General features: G+C 40.5%; 1 protein-coding gene across 5 annotated transcripts in view; it reads left to right on the top strand.

The window, feature by feature from the left end:
* AFTPH (aftiphilin) overlaps positions 1 to 14,531 on the top strand; it is a 64,701-nt gene extending 50,170 nt beyond the window's left edge. For 2 of the 5 annotated variants that reach the window (XM_007189738.3, XM_007189737.3), the window contains 4 exons: positions 858 to 918; positions 2,446 to 2,529; positions 6,402 to 6,525; positions 13,393 to 14,531. In XM_007189738.3, coding sequence (XP_007189800.1) covers positions 858 to 918; positions 2,446 to 2,529; positions 6,402 to 6,525; positions 13,393 to 13,537 — 414 coding nt within the window. In that variant the 3' untranslated portion in view covers positions 13,538 to 14,531. The remainder of the gene's footprint in view (positions 1 to 857; positions 919 to 2,445; positions 2,530 to 6,401; positions 6,526 to 13,392) is intronic. The other 3 variants (XM_007189740.3, XR_009009927.1, XM_057558282.1) reach the window with 3 other exon arrangements.
* Positions 14,532 to 24,832: the final 10,301 nt, after the last annotated feature.

Here is a 24,832-nt window from a genome sequence, read left to right as displayed (position 1 = left end):
AATAATTGTTGCCAACACCACCCTCAAAATAAAAGAAGAAAATGAAAAAAAGGCATTTTTTTTCTTGTCAAGAATATTCTTAAAATAAAGCAGTGATCATTTTTAAATGTTTTGTACTACCTTCCATCTTCTATGTATCATTTGCTCATTTTATCTTTATGTGTTCAGTAGTTAACAGAATTTTAAAACCTAGAATACTCAAATGAGTTCTGAGTATACTTTTCAGTACATTATTTTAAAAATTAAATTCTAATACTGATTGTAAGTAATTTCTAAATTAAAGAAGATGATTAATTTTAAAAAAATTTTTATATATAAGGAAACCAACTAAATTAACCATACATGTTTATACAACTAGTTAACTTAGTCTTTAATAACCCAAATTGCCTCACTTTCAGTGGTACCTTCTCTATTGCATTATATCATCTATTAAGAAATTTTAAGTGGATAGTCATTTAAAATAAAGTGGATAACTCTTTAGTGAAAAAAAATCAGTGATGTTTTTAAATATTTTTATTGTAATCAAGCCAGTAGTTTAAATCATGATTTGAGAATAGATTGAAATCTTGACATAGGATCAGTCCATAAATTTCTGTTTGAAAATGTAAAGATAATTCCATTTCTCAGGTACAACATTTTTAATGTCAACAAGCTGTACTGTTTATAAATTTTGCAATTTCAGTTTGTGTTAATATTTGTAGATAACCTTCTGAAATTGTAAATTATCCCAGTTTTGTCTTTAGGTATCTTATTGCCTAATGATCTTGCTATAATAGTGTTTCGTTTTATTTTTAAGGATTCTTTATGTTGCTACAACCTGTACTGATTAATTTTGATTTTTTGGTTTTCAACTCTAGGAGTCTCTACCACCCGTCCAGTTTGACTGGAGTAGCAGTGGCCTTACTAACCCTTTAGATGGTACGTCTCTCCGTAGAGCCTCTAGCACCAGAGCTAGAGTTAAGAAAGCTACAAAGTTCAGACAGACTTCTCTCTGCTGACTTCCTTTTTTGTTTGAACATAACTTCTTATCTTTGGAAATTCAGGCTTTCTTTCTGAATAGTGATTGCTCAAGAAACCAGCTGTTACTATTATTAACAGTATTAATGTCCATATATAGGTAGTAGTAGCCAGATAAAATTTTAGTTTCTTTATCGCAAGTCAAAAACAAGCTTCTTTATTTTTCACAAATATCTAGGCAGTTTAAATGATATTTTAGGTAAGACCAATTTACTTGAAAATTTTTTCTGTAGTTTTAGTTTATGGAATTTTCTTGGATGCAAAGTCTTGTGTGTAGAGGCTGCTTTAAAGCACAAAGCACAATTATTTAACCGAAAACAATGTGCAAATAGATCCATATTTATTGACTCAAAGTAGTTTTCAGATTTAATAATATTTTGTAGCGCACTTATGTGCAAATGAAAAACGAATGATTTTCATGATCCTTTTCTAAAACTTACCTCAAAATACTAGTAGGTAGTTCCAGAAATAATTGGTTTCACTTATGGCTTTAAAAGAAAATCCTGAAAAAGGATTAACTTAATCCAATAAGGTGGGGTTTTTAAATAATACAAAATGCTAGTTTTCCTGTGTGTTGACATCACAAGTTTTAATTGGACTCTAAGGTATAATTACTCTTACTCCTTATACTTCATAAGTTGTTTGAGCCGTGGTCTAAAACACCTGTTATTCTATCAGCTTTACCTTAGAGTGGGGGATCCCAGGATATCTGGAAAGCATCCAATTGAACATCCGTGCTGAAGGAAAGCCTGGATGCACCTTCTGCTGTTGTCTGGTGTCTTATTCAGTCAAATCATCATGCTTTTTATTAACAAACAACTTCTTTAAAAATGTATACTATTTCTGATTACTGTTTCAGAGTTAAAGGGGAACAGTACAGCTTGAGGTTGCACATCAGGGTAGGGCAGTTATGACATTCCTTATTACGTTATTTTATTTTAAGCTAAGTTAATGTATTGGTGCCTGTCCTGAAACTGACAACTTTGTCACTTTTAAAAAGCATTAATTAGAAACCAAACTACTAACATAAAAGATTTATTTGGGCATGTACAGTGATTTAATGTTGGGTTGAGATTAAAGTATTGTTTCCCTTTAACGGGTACACTTTCCCCTTGGTCTTTCTGGTATGGCTTCGAGTTTCGATTGAAAGAACCGAACTCCTAACTAAAACCTTACTAAGTGTCAAATTATTTACATTGTACATGAGAAAATGTACATTGAATTAAATTGTTACTTTAGAAATGTCCTTTTAGCAGTGAAAAACTAATACTGTACACATTGTTTTAATGTTGATTTTAAAATATGTAATGACTACTAATTATAACCTGCATGTTCAAGTGTGTGTCTTACCCCTTTTTACACATAACCCCTCCTCCCTTGGCTTACCTTCTGTGTGGCTGCCTACCAACACGGTCACTGAATTTCAAGCTAGTGGAGGTTCCACTCTTCTGAACCTTGATTTCTTTGGGCCCGTGGATGACAGTAGCTCTAGCAGCAGCACCACAATCCCAGGTCAGCAGAGTGTTAAAACCATAATTCTAGTTTATTTACTAAAAGCATGACCACATCACTTGACTTTCCTATAAACAAGGAAACAAGTAGATTGTATTCTCTATAATGTCTACTACTTTTCTTTCATCTATCTACTGTTATTTTCTAGTAGTATAACTAAAACAAATGACTTATGTGAAATGTATTTTAAGGAAAGCTTTGTCAGAGTGTGATATTCAGAGCTGAAAGTAGTTTCTAGATATAAAACAGCCCTAATGTCCTTACACAGTTAAAGGCAGAGGTTTTTTTTCCCCCTGTAAATAGAAAATGTGATATTTTATATGCTTATTTTTTAAAGCATATTCTACAAAGCCATTTGAAAAAATACAAATTTAGAGATATAAGAATATTTTAGTACACAAAGATGACTTTACATTATAGTGTCCGTGATAATAGAACCTTTTACAAATTCTAGCATTCAATTAGTTGTTCATTAGTGCTGCTAAATGTATAATTAGGTTCCAAAATGTTGGAGTCTAACACTTAGTTATATAGTCCCACGTAGAATTATTACTGTTTTTATGTAGCTCTTGAATAGAAAGTTTACTGTTTTCCATGGAGAAAAAAAAAATGTTAAAGGTAATAATAGAAAATAATTGCTATGAGATACTAAAAGCTAGAAATTAAAACTTACTGGAGTGCCTGTTAAATTAATGTTCAGCCAAATGGCAAAAGTTCAGTTCATTGACCAAAGGCCTAATGTACTTTCTAACTGAATAAACGATTAAAATATAATGGCATTTTTATGTTTACATTTTATTTAATATGATTTTAATGACTCCCTGTCATCCCAACTTGTGATCTGGTAATCATGCCCATTGATACCAGACGGCTGTTGAGGTGCTATGTAGATGCCAATGCCCAGAATGCATAGGGAGGGTCCCTCTCAGTCTCCACTAGGATCAGTTAGACAGCCAGCCTGGTTCCTGAGAATCTGCTGGTTTTGTTCAGCTAGATAACCCTGCCACCCACTTCTAGCAATTTAGGAGCCATGATGGGAAATGGGGGAGACTAAGACAATCAGCTAAGGGTGAACCTGGGACCCAGAATGCCCTTCTCCAAGAGCTGGTTATGGAAATCTGATTGTGCTATAAAGACATTCCAAGGCCGTTTTGTAGAATGACTGGATTCCGCATATCTAATCCCCTGGTTATCATTTTCATTGTTTCCAAGATTTTACAAGCATATGAAAAACTAATGTGTCTGGTTTTGACTTCAAAATGATATTTCACTATTTAAATTACTTCTAAATACATGTGAGCTATGGAATGACCTGGGTGAGCTAATTAGTTTTTAATACTTAATGGGGGGAAGAAACCCAAAAACTTGTGTATCAGTTTCCTTATTACTGTAATCCCAAGAATGAATTACCAAGCTCCTATTTTTAATTTGCTCTCAGCTTTGTTTTGTCATGGACTGTATCATAATTTAAATGAGGTCACTATTTTTGGGTGTCTGGTTTAAATTTAATTTTTGGTTACATTTCAAACTCAGTTAAAAGTCACCCATAAGAGCACAAATCATCTGACCGTATAAAGAAGTACAGAAATGACCTGATAAACCAGGCTCAGTATACATACACAGCTTTGAGAAGAGCAAGCAGTTTCAGAAGCTTAGAGCTGTAATGGAAATGAAATTAGCATGGTCAATGGCGGTCCTCATTACTTTGGAACCTTTTAAATATTTTCCTTCCATATTTTCATTAATATACTCTAGCTGCTGTGTAAACCTGATTACTATAAATTTGCTTTTGCTTGTTTTATTGCTATTGGGTTTTGTTAAAACTTACCATCAAGCTACAGGTGTCAACACTTTCCTGAGTATTCCATTTCACCACTTGCTTGCACTTTTTCTGACTTGTTTCTGGGAAAGTCATTTTGTCTTAGCTTGCGGTTATTTAATTATTTTGTGTTTGAGACTTAGGAGGTTGGCATAGAACTTGGTTGGCTAGCTTTATTTATGTAACTAAACTATGCCTCATTAAGGTTCTGTTAAAAAAAAAAAAACTCTTCCATTAAAAAAATTACTCTCCAGTTTTTTGTGTAGAGTAAATATTTGTCTTGTTTTTGAAAAGTATAAAATATAGCCATAGTACTTTTTTTGGTGATAATGGTTTTGGGAGGTTGGAGGAGGTTGAAGGGTTTTTTTTTAAATCTCCCACTTCACTGTTTGACAGCCAAGTTGTCAGTATTGTATAAACCCAACTAAATTTTTACTAGCACTTTTCTGTTGCCAGTCAGAATGCAATTGTTTACTCTGCATTGTGCATTCACCATCTGCTTAAATTTTGTGGTTACTTGAAATCTAACCTTTCATAGTGGAGGAAGGAGGTGCTTTGGGTACATCTGGTCCCTTTACAGGCATCTGTAAATTTTTACATTTTAATTGCAACCTTAATACTTATTATAGAAATACAAAGAGAGGGCCTTTTAAATTATATTTTGAAACTGTACCTTAATGAAATACTAAAAACTTGGGAGAGTCAACAAACATTTTCTATAGCCTTCCTCCCTTGTTGGACATGGTAACTGTGGAAGCCGCTTTTGCTAGTATGATTTCTGTAAACATCTGAGATCTGTGTTTACATCTGCTAGTCAGCTACAAAGTTGGTTAATAGAAGGCAGTTCCTGATTTTTTTTTCTTAACCTAGAAATATCCTAAAGGAGGAAACTTGTTTGTTAATATCGATATGGTACATGTATATACAATTTTATCTACAGATCTTAGGGCGTTTTTAGAAATAATAAGTAGAAATTGATGAAGCTGTAAGACATTTGTACTTACAGTCTGCTTTTCTATTATACCCTGAAACTACTGAATTTGCTAAAACCAAAGAGAGTGTAGGATTAAAAATTTTTTATCTGATTATCTTTATTTTCCAAAGCTTAGCTTGAGTTGAAAATATTTAATTGTTCCTTGTTTTTTGTAGTCATCATATTTGATATAAATTAATGTTCAAGGGAAGTTTTTAAATATGTATGTATATTTTAATGAAGTCAGATGGGAAGGATTTTAATAGATTTTACAATAAATCTAATCCTCTAACTCAGCTTTGTTTTGAATTTTTCTAACAAGATATTTGAACTGTTAGCCACTAGGTTCAGCTATGAGACAATAGAAGTATAACCCTTGAGACAGTTTTCATTTTGTTCAAAAGTAGTGCTTTTTTTCACTTTTTCTGAAAATATTTTACCCTCCCCACTTCTTACCTGAAGAAAGAACAGTGTGGTATATAACTTTTCTTTAGTAATAGTTTGATACTTTGGGTAGTATTTCATGTCCTCAGATAGTCAGAATATATTTAAACCAAATCATTTACTGTATCTGAGACTTTATATTAACTTACAAATTTGGGGGTATGGACGAAAATAATGGAGGACAAATGGTCAGGGAGGTAAGGGAAAAGGGAGGTTCAAAAAATGAGGTTAAATCAGTCAATTTAAAAATTGAAGTGTCATATTATGTAACAAATCATGTGCATTCTATTTATAAAGCATTGATAACCTTCATATCACAAATACAAAATTTAGGGAGTTTTCTATAGCAGATAGAATTTTTGAGAAGTATTTTGATGGTATCTTATACATAAACGTTAGATTAATTAAGGCTATATTTACACCAAAGTGGAATTTTAAGAGTATTTTCCTACTTTATAAAAACTCTGAAGAGTGGAATTTATAATTTAAAAAATAAATGCAATATTACAGTGTTCTAATGATGTGTTGTGCTTATAAAGACTCAGATGTTTACAGAGTAATTGCCTTTTGCATCTTGGATTGTGGCTGAGTACCCATTGCAGCGTGCCCTCACTGACTATCATTTTATACTATAAGGTGTGGATCCAGAGTTGTATGAGTTAACAACTTCTAAGCTGGAAATCTCCACCTCAAGCCTCAAAGTGACTGATGCATTTGCGAGACTCATGTCCACAGTAGAGAAGACAAGCACATCTACCAGGTAAAAGCTAGTGCTCATTACACCCTAATTTTGAATTCTGTGTTAAAGTAGCCCAGATGGGAAAGCACATAAGTTGGCAGTATTTCAATATATTATATTAAAATTCACTTTACATTTATAAAACCAATAGATGCCTAATTCCAGAAAATAGTATCAAATTATGTTTAATTATGGATTTACTAGAGCGGAGCTATTTCATGAGAGACTGGAAAGGGCTGACAGATGTTTTCTCTCCTTCCCTACCCCTACACCCAACTTTGTAGAGCAGAATCTGATAAAAGAATGGAGATCATAAAGCCATTACAGAAATGCTCCCCCTTTTCTTTCATAACTACTGAGATGATCATCTTTGGGAACCCAGTTTCACACTCCCAGAGTCACCTAGGCTGATCCTTTCACCTCTGGGCTAAGAGAGAGTAGGGAATGGCCACTGTTTTATTTTCTGAGTTTTCGCTGATGTGTAGCACCTCTGATTTGGGTCGTGAAGCCTTGCTTTTAACAAGCTTTCTGGGAGCCCCTCAGGGGCAGGGCCTTTAGAAAAGCAGTTATCTCAGATACAGGAATGTCATGTGGGCGTTGTGTGCAGGATTCAGGAAACCTTTTGTTTTACATAATTAAGCACTGGAATAATCCATTGCTTTGCCATGTTAGCCATAAGAATAAGGCAGTTTCTAATAAGAAGGTAATCATTATGAACCAGGAAATCACTACTGCAGGACCAAATACTGGTTGATTGGCATACCAACTCTGCTGTACCAAATCTATGATTCATCAGCACTTTAAAGTGAAAATATTTACCTGTTTTTGCCCAGTTAGGCAGAGATATTATAGCTCTTTCCCCTGTTTAAATACATTCCACTCACACATCAAATTCAGATTTATCTTTTAAATCAATTCTTCTGTAGAAAAACATCCATTTAATAAAGCCGTGTTTTCCTTGCAAATAATAAATGCTTACCTGTCTTAAAACTTTGGCTTGAATTATCACATCACCTTTAAAACTGCGTTGTGTGCCTAAGTATCTATTCAACAGATATTTATTATTACTAATACAATTAATATTTATAATCATGAAAATCCATTATTATTTGTTTTATAATTAAGGCTACCCTGAACTTTTCCCGGGAATGGATTTGTAGTCTGCACGTTCTTGTTTAGCCACAGATTCTCTCCCTTGTTCTTATCACCCCTATTTCTTTGTAGTAACACTACCTGGCACTGTTAAAGCCTCCTATTAAGTGAACTTGCTTGTAAATGAAGCTAGTGTGGATTTTTTGCTTGCTTTCTAGTTTCTCTTTCCAAATAAATCATATTTTCAAATTAATGTTCTCCTTATACAAATTTCTCATCCATTTTTTCTATATATGTTAACCAAAAGCTAATGGCTTTTAAAACAGACAAACAAAAAACTGATGCTTTTATCATTTGGGCTTTCTCCTGCTACTTTTTGGACAACCGTTTCTAAGGACAGTCCTAGTGTTTCCTCACCTTTTTCCCTCTGCAGTCTCACTGAGTGAACTGTAGTAGTGTTGAAAGTCCCGGTGGTGAGAATTCATTCTTTGTGCCAGTAGGAGGAGCTCTAAGCCACATTGTTAACTTGCTTGCTCTCCTAACTTTTCAACTCACCCTTAAAACATTCTGTACACTAGGGCACTCTTCGAACTCCTACCACTTTAAGTTATTTTCATTTTTTCTCTTATTCTGTACTATTCTGGAATGAACTGAAACTATAGTGTGTATCCTGGGGTCAGTGTTGTAACTGTATTGAATTAGTCTCTGGTACCTGTCCAGCTTCACATTTAAAACAAAATAAATTGCAAAGAAAACATGTTGTCAACTTTGTGTTTTCTCTTTGGAGGAATTAACTATTTGAAAGTGGTGAGAAGTGCAAATATTCACAAGTCTTATAATTAGAAGGTAATACTGTAAAATGCCCCCATGAGTGATTCTCAGTTGTACAGGGAAGAGAAAGGCAGGGTGGCATAATTCCAAAGGAATTTTAAGCATCTTTGTTGTTTTTCGGTTTTGCTTCATTTTTTGTTTTTGTTTTTGAATAAAATAAAATTTAAAGTGTACACATCAGCAAAATCTTGGCTTTTGTCAATACACAGAAGATAGAGTGAAAAAGCACTGAAGAACTGTGGGGTAAGAAAAGGTTAAGAAACAGTGGTCTAGGTAGAGGAAATTTGCCATGTAGCAAACAACATCCCATACTCTTCCAAATGCCTTTGCGTATGTAAGAGAAAGTACGTGTGCTCTTCACTTTCTAAACATAGGTTGTGAAAGTGACTTCTTATTTTAAAGAAATGCAAGTTCTCAGTTTTAAAATAGCTCCATCTTCTTGCTTACCTTTTCTAATACAGAGAAAAATTACTTCCTAATCTTAATCAGTGGGTAGCCAGCTAGTTAGTAGGCACAGACCTCCAACTGAAGATTATACAGGCCAGAGGACCAGTTGCCAAAAGGCATGCATGGTTTTTTCTTTTCTTTTTTTTGACCTTTTAATTGAGATATAATTCACATGCCATGAAATTCACCCTTGTCAAGTGTACAATTCAGTGGCTTTTAGTATATTCACAAGGTTGTACAACCATTACTGCTAATTCCAGAACATTACTATCTAATTCCAGAACATCACTATCTAATTCCAGAAGATTTCTATCATCCCTGAAAGAAACCCCGTACCCATTAGCAGTCACTCCCTGTATGCCAGTTTTCCCAGCCCCTGGCAGCTATTAATCTGCCTTCTATCTCTATGGATTTGCATATTCTGGTTATTTCATACTAACAGAATAATACATTATATAGCCTTTTATGTCTGGCTTCTTTCACTTAGCATAATGTTTTCAGGCTCAGCCAAGTTGTTGCATGTATTGGCACTTTCTATTCCTTTTTATGGCTGCATAATATTCCATTGTGTGGCTATACCACATTTTGCTTATCCCATTAATCAATTAATGGACATTTGGGTTGTTTTCACTTTTTGACTGTTATGAGTAATGCTGCCATGAACATTCATGTACAAGTTTTTGTGTGAACAAATGCTTTCAATTTTCTTGGGAGTGGAACTTCTGGGTCATATGGTAACACTATGTTTAATTTTTTGAAGAACTACCAAACTGTTTTCCAAAGCAGTGGCCCCATTTTGCATTTCCACCAATAAAGTTTGAGGGTTCCAATGTCGCCACATTCTCACCAGGCTTGTTACTGTCTTTTGATTATAGTCAACCCAATGGGTATGAAGTGATATCTCATTGTCATTTTGGTTTACATTTCCCTGATGGCCAGTGATATTGAGCAGTTTTTCAGGTGCTTATTGACCAGTTGTATCTCTTCTTTAGGGAAGTTGTTGTTGTTGTTAAGAACTCTTTACATATTCTGCATACTAGACCTTTATCAGACACAGGATTTGCAAATATTTTATCTCATTCTGCAGGCTGTTTTTTCACTTTCTTGGTAGTGTCCTGTGAAACACAAACATTTCTTAATTTTGATGAAGCCCTATATATATGCGTATATGTGTATATATATCTATATATAGATATACATATATGTGTACATAAATATGTACATATATATATTTCATTGCTTGTGCCTTAGGTGTCATATGTAAGAAACCATTGCCTACTTCAAGGTCAGGAAGGGTTACACCTAGGTTTTCTTTTAAGAGTTTTAAAGTTTCAACTCTTATATTTAGACCTTTGATGTATTTTGAATTAATTTTTGAATATGGTGTAAGGTAGGGGTCCAACTTCATTCTTTTGCACGTGGATATCCAGTTGTACCAGCACTGGTTGTTGAAAAGACTGTTCTTGCCCCATTTCCCTCTTGTTGAAAATCAGTTTAACCATAAATGTATGGGTTTATTTCTGAACTCTTAATTGTACTGCATTGGCCAAAAGGATAAATCTTAACTAGGGAGAGTATAAATCAAAATTAGGTCACTGCCTTTGGCTTCGAGGAAAGGTCATGATGTAACTTTTTATTTTCAAATTCCCCTCAAGCATTTTCTTCTTTCTTATATTCTAAGAAAACTAGATCACATCAACGCATAGCGACTACAGATAAATGCACAAACTATGAACTATGTAAACTTTTTCGTATTTTTAAATACAACTTCAGACAGCCTTCAAGTAGTGTCTCTGAAATAAGGCAATTGGTAGAAACTCTAGAATAATATTTACCAACCATTCCCTGGGTGAAAACTTCTTCTTTGTTCTCCTTCCCCACACCCCAGCTGCACTCCACAAATGAGGAAGTCCATTTAGGTGCAATTTTACTAGTTACTGTTTTTAATTTTTATCTTTACAGAAGCAGTAAGAGTAGAAAGTTAGAAAATAGACAAAAATTTTTTAATGAAAGTATCACATTCTTACCAGTCAGATCACTATAACTCCTTAGTGCATATTCTTTCAGGTATTTATCTTTGCAAATATACACATATGGGTGTTGTTTTAACCAAAAAGGAGATTTTATAGTCTATACGGAATTGAGCCTTCCCTTGCAGTCAGTGGTCTCCATCTATTGATTTCAGTAAATTTTCATTTCATCTAATACCCAGGCTATATGTATTCAAATTCCCCAACAATGTCCTTTCTCTCTGCTTTCTCCAAATCAACATCCAATCTAGGATTATTGTACCTAGCTGCTATGGCTAAGTCACTTTTAACCTAGTATATCTACCCCCATCCCTTCTGTTTGCTTTTCAGTTTAGTAACACTAGCTTGTTGGAAAGATTGGTCCACTTGTCCTGCAGAAGGTCCCAATCTGTGGATTTGTCCATTTGCTTCCTTCAAGTAGTTTTCAAATATTTCTCTATTCCCCTTATTTCCTGTAAACTGGACATTATATCTAAAGGTTTGATGGATTCAGGTAAAACCTTTTGGCTGGAATACATCATAGGTGTTGTATCGCATCAGAAGACACATAATGTCTGGTTGACCCCATCGTGAGTGATGCTAAGACTGACCATGGTGAGATGCTGCCCTTTCCCACGTAGTCTTCCAGTTTTTCACTTTGAGACTAAAAAGTGGGGCTTCCCTGGTGGCGCAGTGGTTGAGAATCTGCCTGCCAATGCAGGACACACGGGTTCGAGCCCTGGTGTGGGAGGATCCCACATGCCGCGGAGCAACTGGACCCGTGAGCCACAACTACTGAGCCTGCGCGTCTGGAGCCTGTGCCCCGCAATGAGAGGCCGCGACAGTGAAAGGCCCACGCACCGCGATGAAGAGTGGCCCCCACTTGCCACAACGAGAGAAAGCCCTCTCATAGAAACGAAGACCCAACACAGCCAAAAAAATAAAGTAAAAAAAAGAATAAAGGCAAACACATTTTTAAAAAAAAAAAAAAAAGTGAACTATCTGGTTTTATTTTGGAATGATGCAGATAGGCAACTTCCTATCAACCATCCACTTAATAGTTTTACCAGGATTTAAGTGCAATTAAAAATGTAGATTTTAATTGGAAAAAATTTGGAGTGCTATTCCATTCTTCTGAGAAACCCTGGAACTGAGTTCAGTATTGGTTGATCTACTGATGGTTTCAGTGTGCCTGAAGCTGACCCCCATATTGAAGAACTTTGGTCCTAAAAGTCTGATGTTTGATTTTTCAGTCGTTCCGTAAAATCTTTTTATTTCAGCCTGAACTTAAATGTGGTAACAACAGAAAAGTTCAGGTATAAAACAAAGACCTGCATCTATCTTTTCTTTTCTTGTTTCACCTCCTGACCTCCTGCACCTCATCCCAAGGACAAAGAAAATACTTAGGTGGAAGAAATAACTTGTGTCACACCTAATAGAGTACCAACTATCATTTACCATAAAAGAGAATTGGGCCTTTTAGAGTCAACAATTTTAAATTACTTTGATCTAAAATTAATATCTTTATGACTGCAGCTATCTTTCAGTATATTTAACATCCTAGAAAAAATAAAGATTGGATTACAATCATGTGCTCAATTTGAGCCACATTCGAGGCTCAATTGGCATTTTCTGTGGCTCACCTGCTGGGAAGACCCAGGTCAGCAGGAGCTCTTCTTCCCTGTGTCGACACGCTGCTCACTTCTTATATTAGGGGCATTTCATCTATAGGACCCAACAGATTTCGAGATTTCCCCTCTACCTGAGTCTTTCCTGCCCGGGTGCATTCTCGGCATGAGTAGCTGGCCCTAGTGCTGCGGCCTTTGGACCTAACCATCTAGCTGCATCCCAGTGGGGCAGAGGCTGGGTGTTTTTGAGCTGAGGGCTTTCTGTCCTGGAATTCCCCTTTGGGGTTGAAGAAAGCCTGAGGTTAAAATGACTTACAAGGACCGTGCCAGACACTTTGCTTTATGTTGAGGCAACTTTGGTAGTTTCTCGGGGGGGAGGGGGAAATCCAGTTGGGCAGAGTGTTATTAACTAGGGCTTCAGCATTATATTTCTGCTTCGTAACTTTTTTTTGGCTGCGCCACACAGCATGCAGGATCTTCGTTCCCCGACCAGGGATCGAACACGTGACCCCCGCAGTGGAAGCACGGAATCCTAACCACTGGACCACCAGGGAGTTCCCTAGTAACATTTTAAAAGTATGCCTAGGTAGATGCTTCTAAGCTTAAATAGAGCTGTGAGCTGTGCATAGGTACATGTGAATGTCTATGTACATGCCTAACTGTAATGAACATACATAAATTCAGTGTGAATCTTTGTAAGAGATTTGGCCTCTGGCACAGGAAGCACTCAACACAAAGGTATTACGAGGTTCAGGGACTGGCAGAGGGAAAGATAACTCAAGTCCCCACAGATTGCTGTCCACCTTGAGAGTAGATTTTCTCCCGTTTGACCTACAGCAAAAGTCACTTTAACACACTTCTCTTTTTTCATTTGTCAACAGGAAACCGAAAAGAGAAGAGCACCTGAGTGAAGAAGCCATCAAGGTGATCGCCAGCCTTCCTGACCTGACGTTCATGCATGCCAAGGTGTTGATGTTCCCAACCACCTTGACACCTTCCACAAGCTCCCAAGAGAAGGCAGACTGATGACTGACGTGAACTGGACGGTTTCAATTGCTTTTCCTTCCCTCCAGCCCTTCCCCACCATCAAAAGCATACCTGCTCTAATTTAAAAAAAAAAAAAAAAAATTAAAGTTCAGCTGATTTGTTGGTAAGCCGCACTAGAAAGGTATACATAGTAATGTATATTTATTTACATACTGAAGTCCTAAATTTATATTAGAAACAAATGTAAATAATCGGGGTGAACATTTTTGAAGATTTATTCTTTTTGTGTTGCTGGGGTGTATACATTTATGTCTTTGTGAAATACACTGGTGGTGTCCTTCTTACAAAACTTTTGAAATAAAAAAATGAAAACTAAAAAGTCAAATCTCCACTGTCTGTGAAATCCCCTTCAGTCTTTTCAGATTGCATTGACTGTCCTATTAATTTTTCACATCATACACTGAATTACTTTTGCTCTCATAAATAAGCTCCAAGTCCCTGTTTAAATTTTTTTTTTTTTAATTTTATGTGTGGTGGGTTTGTTTCAGATCTGGCTTTTGTTACCATTTTTGTGCTCTTTTTTAATCTTTACAGTCTGGCCTGTTGCTGTTTGACCTTTTGCAAGGTACTTTCATCGATTGCTCTTTTGTTCTAGGGTATGGATCATTGTCAGAACTTGATTGAAGGGGTTTAAAGAGATTGTGTCTGTCTGTTTTAAATCAGTTTGGTTTAGAGAAGGACCAAATTACATGAATGTCTTACCATGAAATTTACTTGTTACTGATTTTTTTGTTCTATCATACCACTATTTTTTGAGGATTTTGCACAGTGTAAAATGACATAATCATAGATTGCTATGGTTTAGGCTGTATATACAGTAAAAACTATGGGTTTTAAATGTTTGGGGAAATTCCTATGGAAAAAAAGAGACATGTAGAGGAACCTCTAACAAGGTTAATGTGCATGCCCAAGGTCTTTTGAGATTTCAGTGTGTAAATTTCCTTTTAGCTTACACAAAAATAAAATAATTTAAAAGAAATTTAGCCTGGTGTCTGTACTTTGGTATCTGAGGGAAAATGTAATGAATTTGAACGTTAAGTTTTATTTCATCTTAATGTGTTTCAATCCAGAGGAAATCATTTGGTAGGGCTTCCAGTTTATTAAAACCAAGAAGAATTAGATTCTCACCCATAAGAATTTGTATCAACCCTTTAAGTAGCTGAGCTGTTTTTATGTAGAACATTAGATCATACAAGAAATTCCCATGATCATTGTAATGTATCTTCATCAGAATTGGCAAAGTTAAATAGGGATTTGTAGGGAACTTTTTTCTTCCCAAGGAAATATATGCATGAAATTAAGGTGAGCAGAAAATTTCTTAAAAGCACTTTTAAAATATTGTTATTAGATTAGATGTTGCCTCAGCAAAAAGTCACATGACGTATTTCAGTAAAAACAGGCAATCAGCCCAACAGTAGCCCACCTCATCAGCCATGGGAATGTTCCATTGGAACTCTTCTGCACCTCTGTCATTGACAGAGGTTCCTGTGTTGCCAGGTTATTACACGGGCCATTGGAACAGTTGCCTGAGTGTAATTTAAGTAAGGCCTGGAGCAAGAATGCTTATCCCATCTCCTGCCGTTTCCCCAACTTTTTTTTTTTTTTTTTTTTTTTCAAAGAAGGCTTTCCTTCAGAATAGTTACAAGTCTTCAGTGCCCAGTGGACCTTCTGAATGGAAGGATAAAAGTATTCCTCAGCAGACCTTTACATGTTTCAGTAACTGAAGCTTAAAGGGCTGCTTCTACAGTCCATTACAACTAAATGATAATGGTAGCCTTCATCAACCTAGGTTCAGAGCCCATTTATTAGCTGTGTGTGATACCATGAGAAAGTTAATCAACTTCTCTGAGCCACAGTTAGTTATCTTTAAAAATGGGAATGAAACCACCTACCTGTGGGGTTGATGTGTTAAACAATAGATGTAAAACATTTATCACAGGAGACCGTCAATAAACGATAGCCAGAGCATAGAGTCCACAAAATCTATAAAGGCCCCTGGTGTTCCGGTAGATTGAAGATGCAGTCGCAGGAGACAGGATCACTTAAAATAAGTTATTGTGTTATAATTTAAAAGTGATCAAGTGGGCATTTCTCATGAAAGTGCCCCTGCTTTAATGACACACAAAGTGGGTAGTCCATCTTATAACCAATCTTCAATAAGCCAGATTTCCCTTTCCCTTTCGTGTGTCATATTGGCCTTTAATGTTTTAATCACTCAGGTACATTAATACTGGGTTGCCATAGCTTAAGGTCAGGGCTGTAGTCCTGAGGACCAAAAGTGCTCAGCTTTGCACCAGATCAAGGCTCAAATTACACTGGAAAGCAGTAGCAGGGCTGGTGCTGGAAAAGCCGTGAGCATCTCCATGCGAATCTCAGCTAAGGGAGAGCCTGTTGGCTGCAAGCTTGTCTTGGTCATCAGCTGCTTCTGGCAGCAGCTGCCCATTTGTCCTTCTCAAAGTCAGCCAGGAGGACCCTGCAGAGTTGGGGAGAAGAAACCAAGGAGTCAGAGACCCTAAAACCAAATCACACACAATGGAGACTGGCTTAGCAATCCCCTTTGGGTCTTTGACATCTTAAAACCAGCCCACTCATCCCCTAGAGTCTCATCTCACTTGATGGCCAAATCCAAATAGCCATACATAATTCCCCAGTTAATTCAAGCCAGACTGGGAAGTTATAGGAGAAACTTCCCTAAATTGAGTCATGTGTCACTACTATTTTTATGAGTCATTCTTTTATAGAGACTTGTTCTTCCCTCTACATGATTGTCATGCTCTTTATTTAGAACTTGTCTTTTTGCTCCCTCATGTTTCTTGAATCAGGATTAGGCTTGGCTATGAGTAACAAAAACCAAAAATACTGCGTTTCATGTAATAAGACTCATCCTTTTGCTACATTCGAACTTCTCTGAAGTTGGAATGGGTTAGCTGGATGGGGTAGCTGTTTAATTGGCAGTAGTTTCTTTTTCTTAGTGATGTATGAAATAACGCTGCTCTTATATTCAATGACAGTTGATGGAAAATGGTAACGGTGGCTTCAACGTTAGGAGTTTATTTCTCTTGCCTGTAAAACATGAGGAAACAGTCTGGGGCTGGTAAAGAGGCTTCATAAGCTCATCAGAGATACAAGCTCTTACCATCCTGTTCCACCCTTATCAACACATGGTTTCTAGCTTATGGTCCACGGTGGCTGCTGGGGGTCCAGCCACCAAGTCTGCATTCCATCCATCATGGGCGAAGGGCATGCTCCTTCCTGCTAAGGACACTTTGCATAAGTCTCTCTAATTCCAACCTATTGGCCAGAACTTAGTTGCAATGCCATATCTAGCTGCAAAAGAGACTGGGGAATACCTTTATTCTGGGTGGCCATCTAAAAGGGACTCTAGTAGTAAGGAAGGAGAGAACAGATCATGTAGGACAACCGGAAGCCTGAGTCACTCCTGTTTTTCACTTCTCAGTCCACACAAACAGTATTTCATGGAACTAAAGTAATAACACAGTGAAATGAAATCTGGGATCGTTGTCTCACGCTGCAGCAATGCCTCAAACAGGATCTGTTGCCTTCCTGGTGCTTTTCCAAGGGGGTAAAGAATCAATAGGGGGCAGCTCAGGTTTACCGGTACCTTCTGGGGGCACAGATGCTAAGACAAATCATGGGTGAAAGTAGGGAGCCTCCTGGTGAGGTAGAAGGGGCAGCGGATTAAGCTAGGAGTTGTGTGTTCTACGTATAGCTCTGCCACCAGTCACCTGTAAGATCTTGGATAAACCCCTTTTCTGAGTCACAGGTACTTGATGCATAAAATGAGGGAGTGGAATCTATAGAATCAAAAGCTAAAGTAGGAAGAAACCTTAGAGAATCAGAATTTTAGGACTGAAAGTTCAGCTGGCCCAGTGCTTTGCAAACCACTCCAGGAGGAGCACTGCAGGAGAGCTCAGCCCTGCAGTCACGGGCGTGTCCGCTAGTAACACACTGGGCTTATACGGGGAGCAGGGCGATTTGCAGAAGATTTCATTTGATAAGAGGGTTCCATTGCCACCAAACGTCGAAAGCCAATGATGATTAAACTTCCAGAGCTGAAGAAATTGAAGCCTGGAAAAGGAAATGGGCTTTCACAACATTACTCATCTATAACCAGAGGCAGGACATGAACCCAGCTTCCCGATTCTCGGTCTTTTCATTTACACCCTCCTGCATCTCCCCTCTGAATGGGCAGCCAGTCCAGCCTTTGCCTGAACATTTGCAGGGACCTCTCATGTGCTCAGAATCTCACAAGGTCGCTTGCCCCCCAAGACACGTGCTTTGTTGGCCAGAACTGATTCTTAGGACTTCTACTGAGTGGAAGCCTGGTTCCCCATAACCTCCTGTTGGTTCAAGCCATCCCCTCTCAAGCTTCACGGGATAAACCTAATCCCTTTACCATAAATACTGAAGACCACTATCATGTTCCCTGTCCCCTTCTTCTACAAAGTTTCCCAGGATGACATGGTTTCCAGGCCTTTCCCATATATGTCATCCTTCCCTGGACATTGTTCCAGTTTACCAAAGTTCCTCTTAAAATGTGCTCCTGAGACTGGGCCAGATGTTGCTTCATCACTAGAAAGGGACTCATATTTATTTTATTTCAGACACTTTTTTAAAATGTAGCCTACAATTACATTATTGTATAGGGCAACAATGTTGCCTCTTTAAATTGTGTAAACGGCCTTTTCCCCCATAACTGCCATCAAGCCAGATTTTCTCTATCATCTACTTGTGTACTTGAGTTTTTAGATTTGAAAACAGAGTTCTACATTTGTCCTTTTACAACTTTATTTTGTTAGCTTTGGATGATCACTTCAACCTGTCCCTCTCATCAAATCTTTATTGTACCATCTAGCATGTAGTCTCTCCCTCCTTCCTCAGTTTTGTCATCTGCAGATTGATAAATAACCTTTATGATCCAGATCACCGACCCAGATGTTGACCAGTACAAATCCCTGCAACTCCCCTCGCAGACAGCCAGGAAGACTCAGCACACATCTTCCCAGCACAGCGACACCCACGTTTCTCTATCGTGCCCACGGATCCTAAGAACAGGCAAAGCCTTGCCGAATCCCTCACACTCTGCCTGTGGCAATTTGTGGGTATCCTGAGCATTTCTACACATGATCTCCAATCCCTCATCCAGCTTGATAATGTCTGTGCCCTAGTGCTCCCAAAGAAGCATAAGGGTGATAAAACTAGTAGGAGATAAAATGACTTCTACTCAGGATGCGAGGTTAAATGAGGATAATCCATAGAGTCACTGGCACATAGTAAGAACTCAATAAATACTTTTGTATTATCATCACTCATCCAGGTCAGTACTCCATCGCTGATGATGCAGATAAAAGGCTGATGGTGGGAAAAACGATTGTGTTCCTGACAATAAAGTCAGAAAGTCCACCCAACGTCCACAAACCTCAGGTTGCCCTCCAAGTATCTCATGCCTCAGTTGTCCGTCACTTGACCTCATCTTTTCAGGGGGACTATCTCTGAGGATAGCATTCATATCACTTCATATAATAATATTTCATTTTATTTTAAATTTACCTCTTTCAAGAACTGTTCCCTTCCTTCAGTTTTCCAAAATCAGGATTTAAGGACGACAGACCCCTTATCTATACCCTGAACTTGACTGTGAACGGTGACATTGGCTCCTTTGGCTTTCACCTCTGGACTCACCTTTTGACCACGCTCACGCGCCTCTCCGGTGTTGTCATCTCTCTCCTGGGGGTCAGTGACGAGGGTCATGAAAACTCACAAGGGTCAGCGGGTGAGAATGTCATCAGTGCTGCGTCTGCCTCAGGAAAGGGGCCACTCTGGTCACCTACATAGTGTTTCCCATATGGCTCCTCAGCCCAAACAGGTAACCAAGAGTCTTGCTGGAGATCCTTACCCTTGCCCCTCCCCCAGCTCTGCACCAGGATTTGATGGCCCCATCGCCCCCACCCAGACGGCCCCCAGACCCCTGCACTGAAGCCCGTGTGCCACACAGCCCTGCGCTCCCCTGCCTCCACACCCCCGCCCCGGCCTTGGTGGCCAAACTCCACGCTCGCTCTTGGCCTGCTCCCCTGCCTCATCCCTGATCCTGTCGGTTCTGGAGTCCTACCAGCGATGCCTCCTACATCCCCATCTCCTCCGTCTTCAGGCCCCCAGAGTCTCTTACGTGCCCACTGTTACAGCCCACGCTGACCCTCCCCGCCTTGCCTCCCTTCCCGTCTAATCTTCTGCTGATGGCAGAGTGCTCTTCTCCTTTCAGAAAGCCTTCCCAGTACCCCTTCACCCTCCCGACAAAGTCTTAACTCCTTGACACGTCGCAGAGCACCTGGGGGCTCTGTCCCCCTGCGCAGTGGGCTCTGCCGGGACTGCCGGCTGCTCTCCGGGACCCAAACGCCCCCTCCCAGGGTCGCTCTTCCTCACCGTGCGGCATCACCCTCTGGGAGCCTCTCTGGACCGCCCCCCCCGGCCCGCCCCGAACAGCAGACGACTGGTCTCCAGCCACCCTGGGTGCTTGGCAAGCTTCTCTGATAATACTAGGTTTACATTATTATCATCAAACGAGCTTCTCTGCATTATTAGGAGCACCACCGTGGGCCAGGCACGTGCTTTGCACTGACTCACTCTCTGCACCCTCCCCGGAACCCTAGGAGGTACCTGAACTGTACTCACCTCCAGTTTGCTGCGGAGGAAACCAACACCTGGACCATTGTGCAACTTCCCCAAGATCACTCAGCCAGGAAGCAGAAGAGTCTAGAAGCCAGGTCCGTCTGACGCCAGAGGCTGAACGCTTCACAGCGTGATGAGGGCTGTCAAGGCACCTGTGACCTTGCTTCATGAGGACCGGTTTGCTCATTTCTCCCTCAGGCCGTGAGCTTCTTGAGGGTAGGACCGTGTCTGGCTCCGGTTGGGCCCGTGGTCTCTGGCACAGGGCCTGGCAGGTGGACGGACTTTCACCTTGTTTTCTTCCTGAACCTGTTAACGCTGAACCCCTCGGTGAAATGGAGGGATCCTTCCAGAACCTGTGCTGTGTGTGCCTTTGCCTGCAAATATTATGAGCCCTACCTCAAGTCCTGTCTGAATTTTTCCAAGATACCCTATGCCATTAATCACCAACTCGATTCTCCAAGCTCTGAAGCCACCCCCCAATGCCAACACCAACCCCGTGGGGTTTCCATTTTGCCCAAAGCTGTCTGTTTTGTTTTGGTTTGGCCTCGATTCCTGCCTTGTGTAAGCAGCAAGTAGGGACTGGACATGGGGGTATCTCGGCCGCCCCTGGGGCACAGCTCACACCGCCAGGCAAGCCCCGTTTGGAAAGCACACAGCTCTGTAGGAGATTCCCAAACCCAGAATCCCGACCTTTCCCCAGAGGGGGCCCTCGGTGGATGGTGCTGGACAGTCAGCCTCTGAGCAAGGCCTGGGTGTACTCAGAGGGGCTCAGAGGACCACACTCAGGGGTCGTCAGACAAAGCTTGATATCCCTGAAAGGGGGTGTCACGCTGATAGTTACTGAACTCAGTGACACGACAAGGGAACCTGAAGGCATGCTCCATGTTGAAACCTGCCCAGCCAGCTCTGGGTTTTCAACAGTCCTCCCACTCTCCACACCTCTTTTTCTGTTCTGTTCTCTAAAGCAGTGCTTCCGCGTTGCGTCTGGAGGTGGTGTGGTCATGGCAGGGGGAAATGCTCTTGACTTTTCCGCTCTGGGCCCAGGCTCCCCATCACGGCCCCAGCACCCCAAACCCAGCAGGATTACTGCCAGAGACAGCTATGCCAGGGGCTCTCCTCCCATTATAAATTCAAGCCTCAGCTGAATGAAGACATTTCACTGAAATCAGTATTTTTACTCAGAAGGAGCAGAGAAGTGTGACTCAAGGGCCGTCCAACTCCTGGCTTCATGCTTTGGTCATGAGAAGCTTGGTTTGAATGGGTTATAATTTGTTTCACTTTATTTTTGCTGAGTTGCCTTGGGAGCCTGAACTTTGATCTGGGTGGCAATCACTAATTCATTGGTGCAAGAGAAGACACAGACCAGTGTTCTACCTCCTGTCAGAACAAGCTACTCCCCCTTGGCTCAAGGAAGAGGCCTGAACGCTGTCCCCAGCACCCTGGCCCCATCCCACCCACCTGCCGGGCTAATCACCTCTCTTGGCTGCCTGGGTCCCATCAGTGCCACACCAGCCACAACCAGAGAGCAGGGAGGCGTTGTTTCCCTTCAGCTACTATCTTGTAACTCCCTCTTAATTTACAATCTGTTTGCACTTTCAGATGTTTGGAAAGAAAACTCCTTAGTCAGCAACCCTGAAAAGCCTCATTTTCAGTGAAATCTGGATCCTTCTTTCCCACCCCAGTTTTTTTTTTGGTTTTGTGGCTGGAACCTAACATCTGTGAGGCAGGCAGGACCTCACAGGTCCTGTGTCACCAGACACCTGTTGAGAGGATGCATTCAGGGGAAGAAAATCGGGGCAGAGCCCACCAGTGACAACTGGTCTTTATCTAATATCAACCTCCGCTGACGGGGAGATGGATGGGCAATCGGCCCTGAGAGAGGAGCAAAGATGAGAAATGGTCTAACCTAGCTCAGATGCTAGTGGGGACCCGCCAGGAACCCCTTCCCCAAATGACTGACAAGAAAGCCAGGGGACCTGAACATTTTCCCGGCTGAAGGGGAGTGTCTGCAACCAGGGTACTTACCTCTGCAGGCTGGCCTCTGGGAAAGGGTCCTCCCAGGCACTTCCATAAAAGGTGACACATCAACCTGTCTGACTTTCAACCATCCTGTGGGTTGCCTCTGAGGACTGTGAAAGAAGGGGCATGAGATATTATTCTGGATAATCATTTCAACATGGAGCTTGGTTGGGAACAAACAATATAACAGGGGTTGCAGCTCTTGGGCCCTGGGGGCTCATGGCTTTCCCAGCTGTCCTCAAGCGTTCACCAGCCCCACGACTAAGGAATCCTGAGCCTTCGAGGACCACAGAAGATGCGGCCTAAACATTGTTCCTGGGGGAGAAGCAGGAGTGAGGCAACCGGAGTTTGAATCCTGGCACTGCCACTTCCTAATTGTGAAACTAGGAACCGGTCTGCAAAATGGGGGTCAGAATTAAAGTAAAAAATACCAGAACAGGCTTCTTAGGAGAATTAAAGAAAGAACTTTTGGGGCTTCCCTCATGGCGCAGTGGTTGAGAGTCTGCCTGTCAATGCGGGGGACGCGGGTTCGGGCCCTGGTCTGGGAGGATCCCGCATGCCGCGGAGCAAATGGGCCCGTGAGCCACAGCTGCTGAGCCTGCGCGTCTGGAGCCTGCGCTCCGCGGCAGGAGGGGCCGCGATAGTGAGGGGCCCATGCACCGCGGTGGGGGGTGGTCCCCGCTTGCCGCAACTGGGGAGGGCCCTCGCACAGAGGCGAAGACCCAACACAGCCAAAAATAAATAAATAAATTAATTAATTAAAAAAAAAAAAAAAAAAAAAAAGAAAGAACTTTTGTTATACAGTTAGCATGACACTTGGAAATAGTAAGTGCTGAATAAATGTTACATATTATTATTTTTATTAATTATTATTGTTATTATTATTATCATTTAGGATACCAAGTTCTTATTGGGTACCTACAATGTGTCTCACCTGACTTGGGAGCCTTACGGGCAACAGGGCTGTTTACCATGTGGCACCTGATTCGATGACATAATTAGGGACCAGCAGGCCAGCCGTTCATGATTAAATGATTCTGAGCAACTGACTTCTGACCTGAACGGTGGGGCTACAGAAGTAGCTGAGCTCCACAAGGAGGCCTCCAGGAGGTGCTGAAGGGGCTTGGGGAGAGGTGATGGTGGCGGTGCTTGGAATCATCCAGGGAGACCTCAGAGGACCCTCCCAGGCACTTCCCTCAAAGGTGATCCTTGACAGTCTGCCCATGTTTTTAATTGTCTTGTGATGAGTTTGAAGGACAGTGGATGTAAACGTGGGAGGGGAGCGGTGATCAGCCAGAACCCATCCTAGGAGATGAATCCCACAAAGACTATCCATTCATTCATTCAACTTCGGTTAAGCACCTACTATGTGCCAGATGCTGCTGCACATTTCCTTCCTAAACCCACAGGAAGTGCACACCCTGGGGTTTGTCAAGCATTTGGGGCCCAGCCAAGCCCAGGAAGGTGAGCCGTGTCCCCTGGGGCATCTCATTCTCTTCCCTTGAGCCATTCTGAACCTTAGAAAGCTTAGGTTTTATTTACTTACTTATTTACTTTGTGAAGAATTTCAGAATAAATTATGGACATCATCACCTGTCATCTCCACACACCAACATCATGTCCAAAATAAAGGAATATTCTCCTAACTGCAAATATTGTTATCACACCTAAGAAAATTAACAATAATTTCTGCATACCATTTGAAACCCAGTCTATTGAAATTCCCCCAAAGGTCCCTAAAGTATCTTTTACAGTTCACCTGTTCAAAGCAGGGTCTGCTCATGGAGTACACATCCATTTGGTTGTATGTTCCTTTTAATCTAGAACACTTCTCCCATCCTTTTATTTTTCATTGCATTGATATTTTTGAAGAGACCAAGCCAGTTGTCTTGTAAAGTGTCCCACATTCTGGATTTATCTGATTGTTTCCTCCTGGTGTCATTTAGCTTTGTCCCTCTATGCCCTATATTTCTTCTAAGAGTGTCTTAGTCCCTTCAAGTTGTTTTAACAAAAATACTGTAGACTGGGTTGCTTACAAACAACAGAAATTTACTTCTCACAGTTCTGGAGCCTGGGAAGTAAGAGATCAAAGATGCAGCTTGGCTAGGTTCTGGTAAGAGCCTGATTCCTGGTTCATAGAAAACTGTCTTCTTGTTGTGTCCTCACATGGCAGAAGGGGTGAGGGAGCTCTCTGGCTCTCTTATAAAGGCACTAATTCCATTCATTAGGACTCCACCCTCATGACCTAATTACATCCCAAAGGCCCCACCTCCTCATACCATCACACTGGGTGTTAGGATTTCAACATATGAATTTAGGGGAACACAAACATTCAGTCTATAGCAAATAGTATAACCTTCCTAAAAGTCAATGTCTTGAAATATTGCCAACTTCATCCAGATTTCAGCAGTTTTTGGGCACTGCAAAGCATAGGTACAATAGGGAGGGGTAAGGATGAGGAAGAAACAGCCCTGAGGGTGCTTTTGGCTTGGCAGGGAGGCCCAAGGCCACGGCCAGGAGGGACCTATGTGCCCCAGGAAAAGTTCCAGCAGAGGACTGGGGGCCTTC

Source organism: Balaenoptera acutorostrata, chromosome 12, assembly GCF_949987535.1.
Source record: "Balaenoptera acutorostrata chromosome 12, mBalAcu1.1, whole genome shotgun sequence".
In the NCBI taxonomy this organism is placed as follows: Eukaryota; Metazoa; Chordata; class Mammalia; order Artiodactyla; family Balaenopteridae; genus Balaenoptera; species Balaenoptera acutorostrata.
The sequence above is the reverse complement of the archived record's forward strand: the minus strand, read 5'-3'. Positions and strand labels throughout refer to the sequence as shown.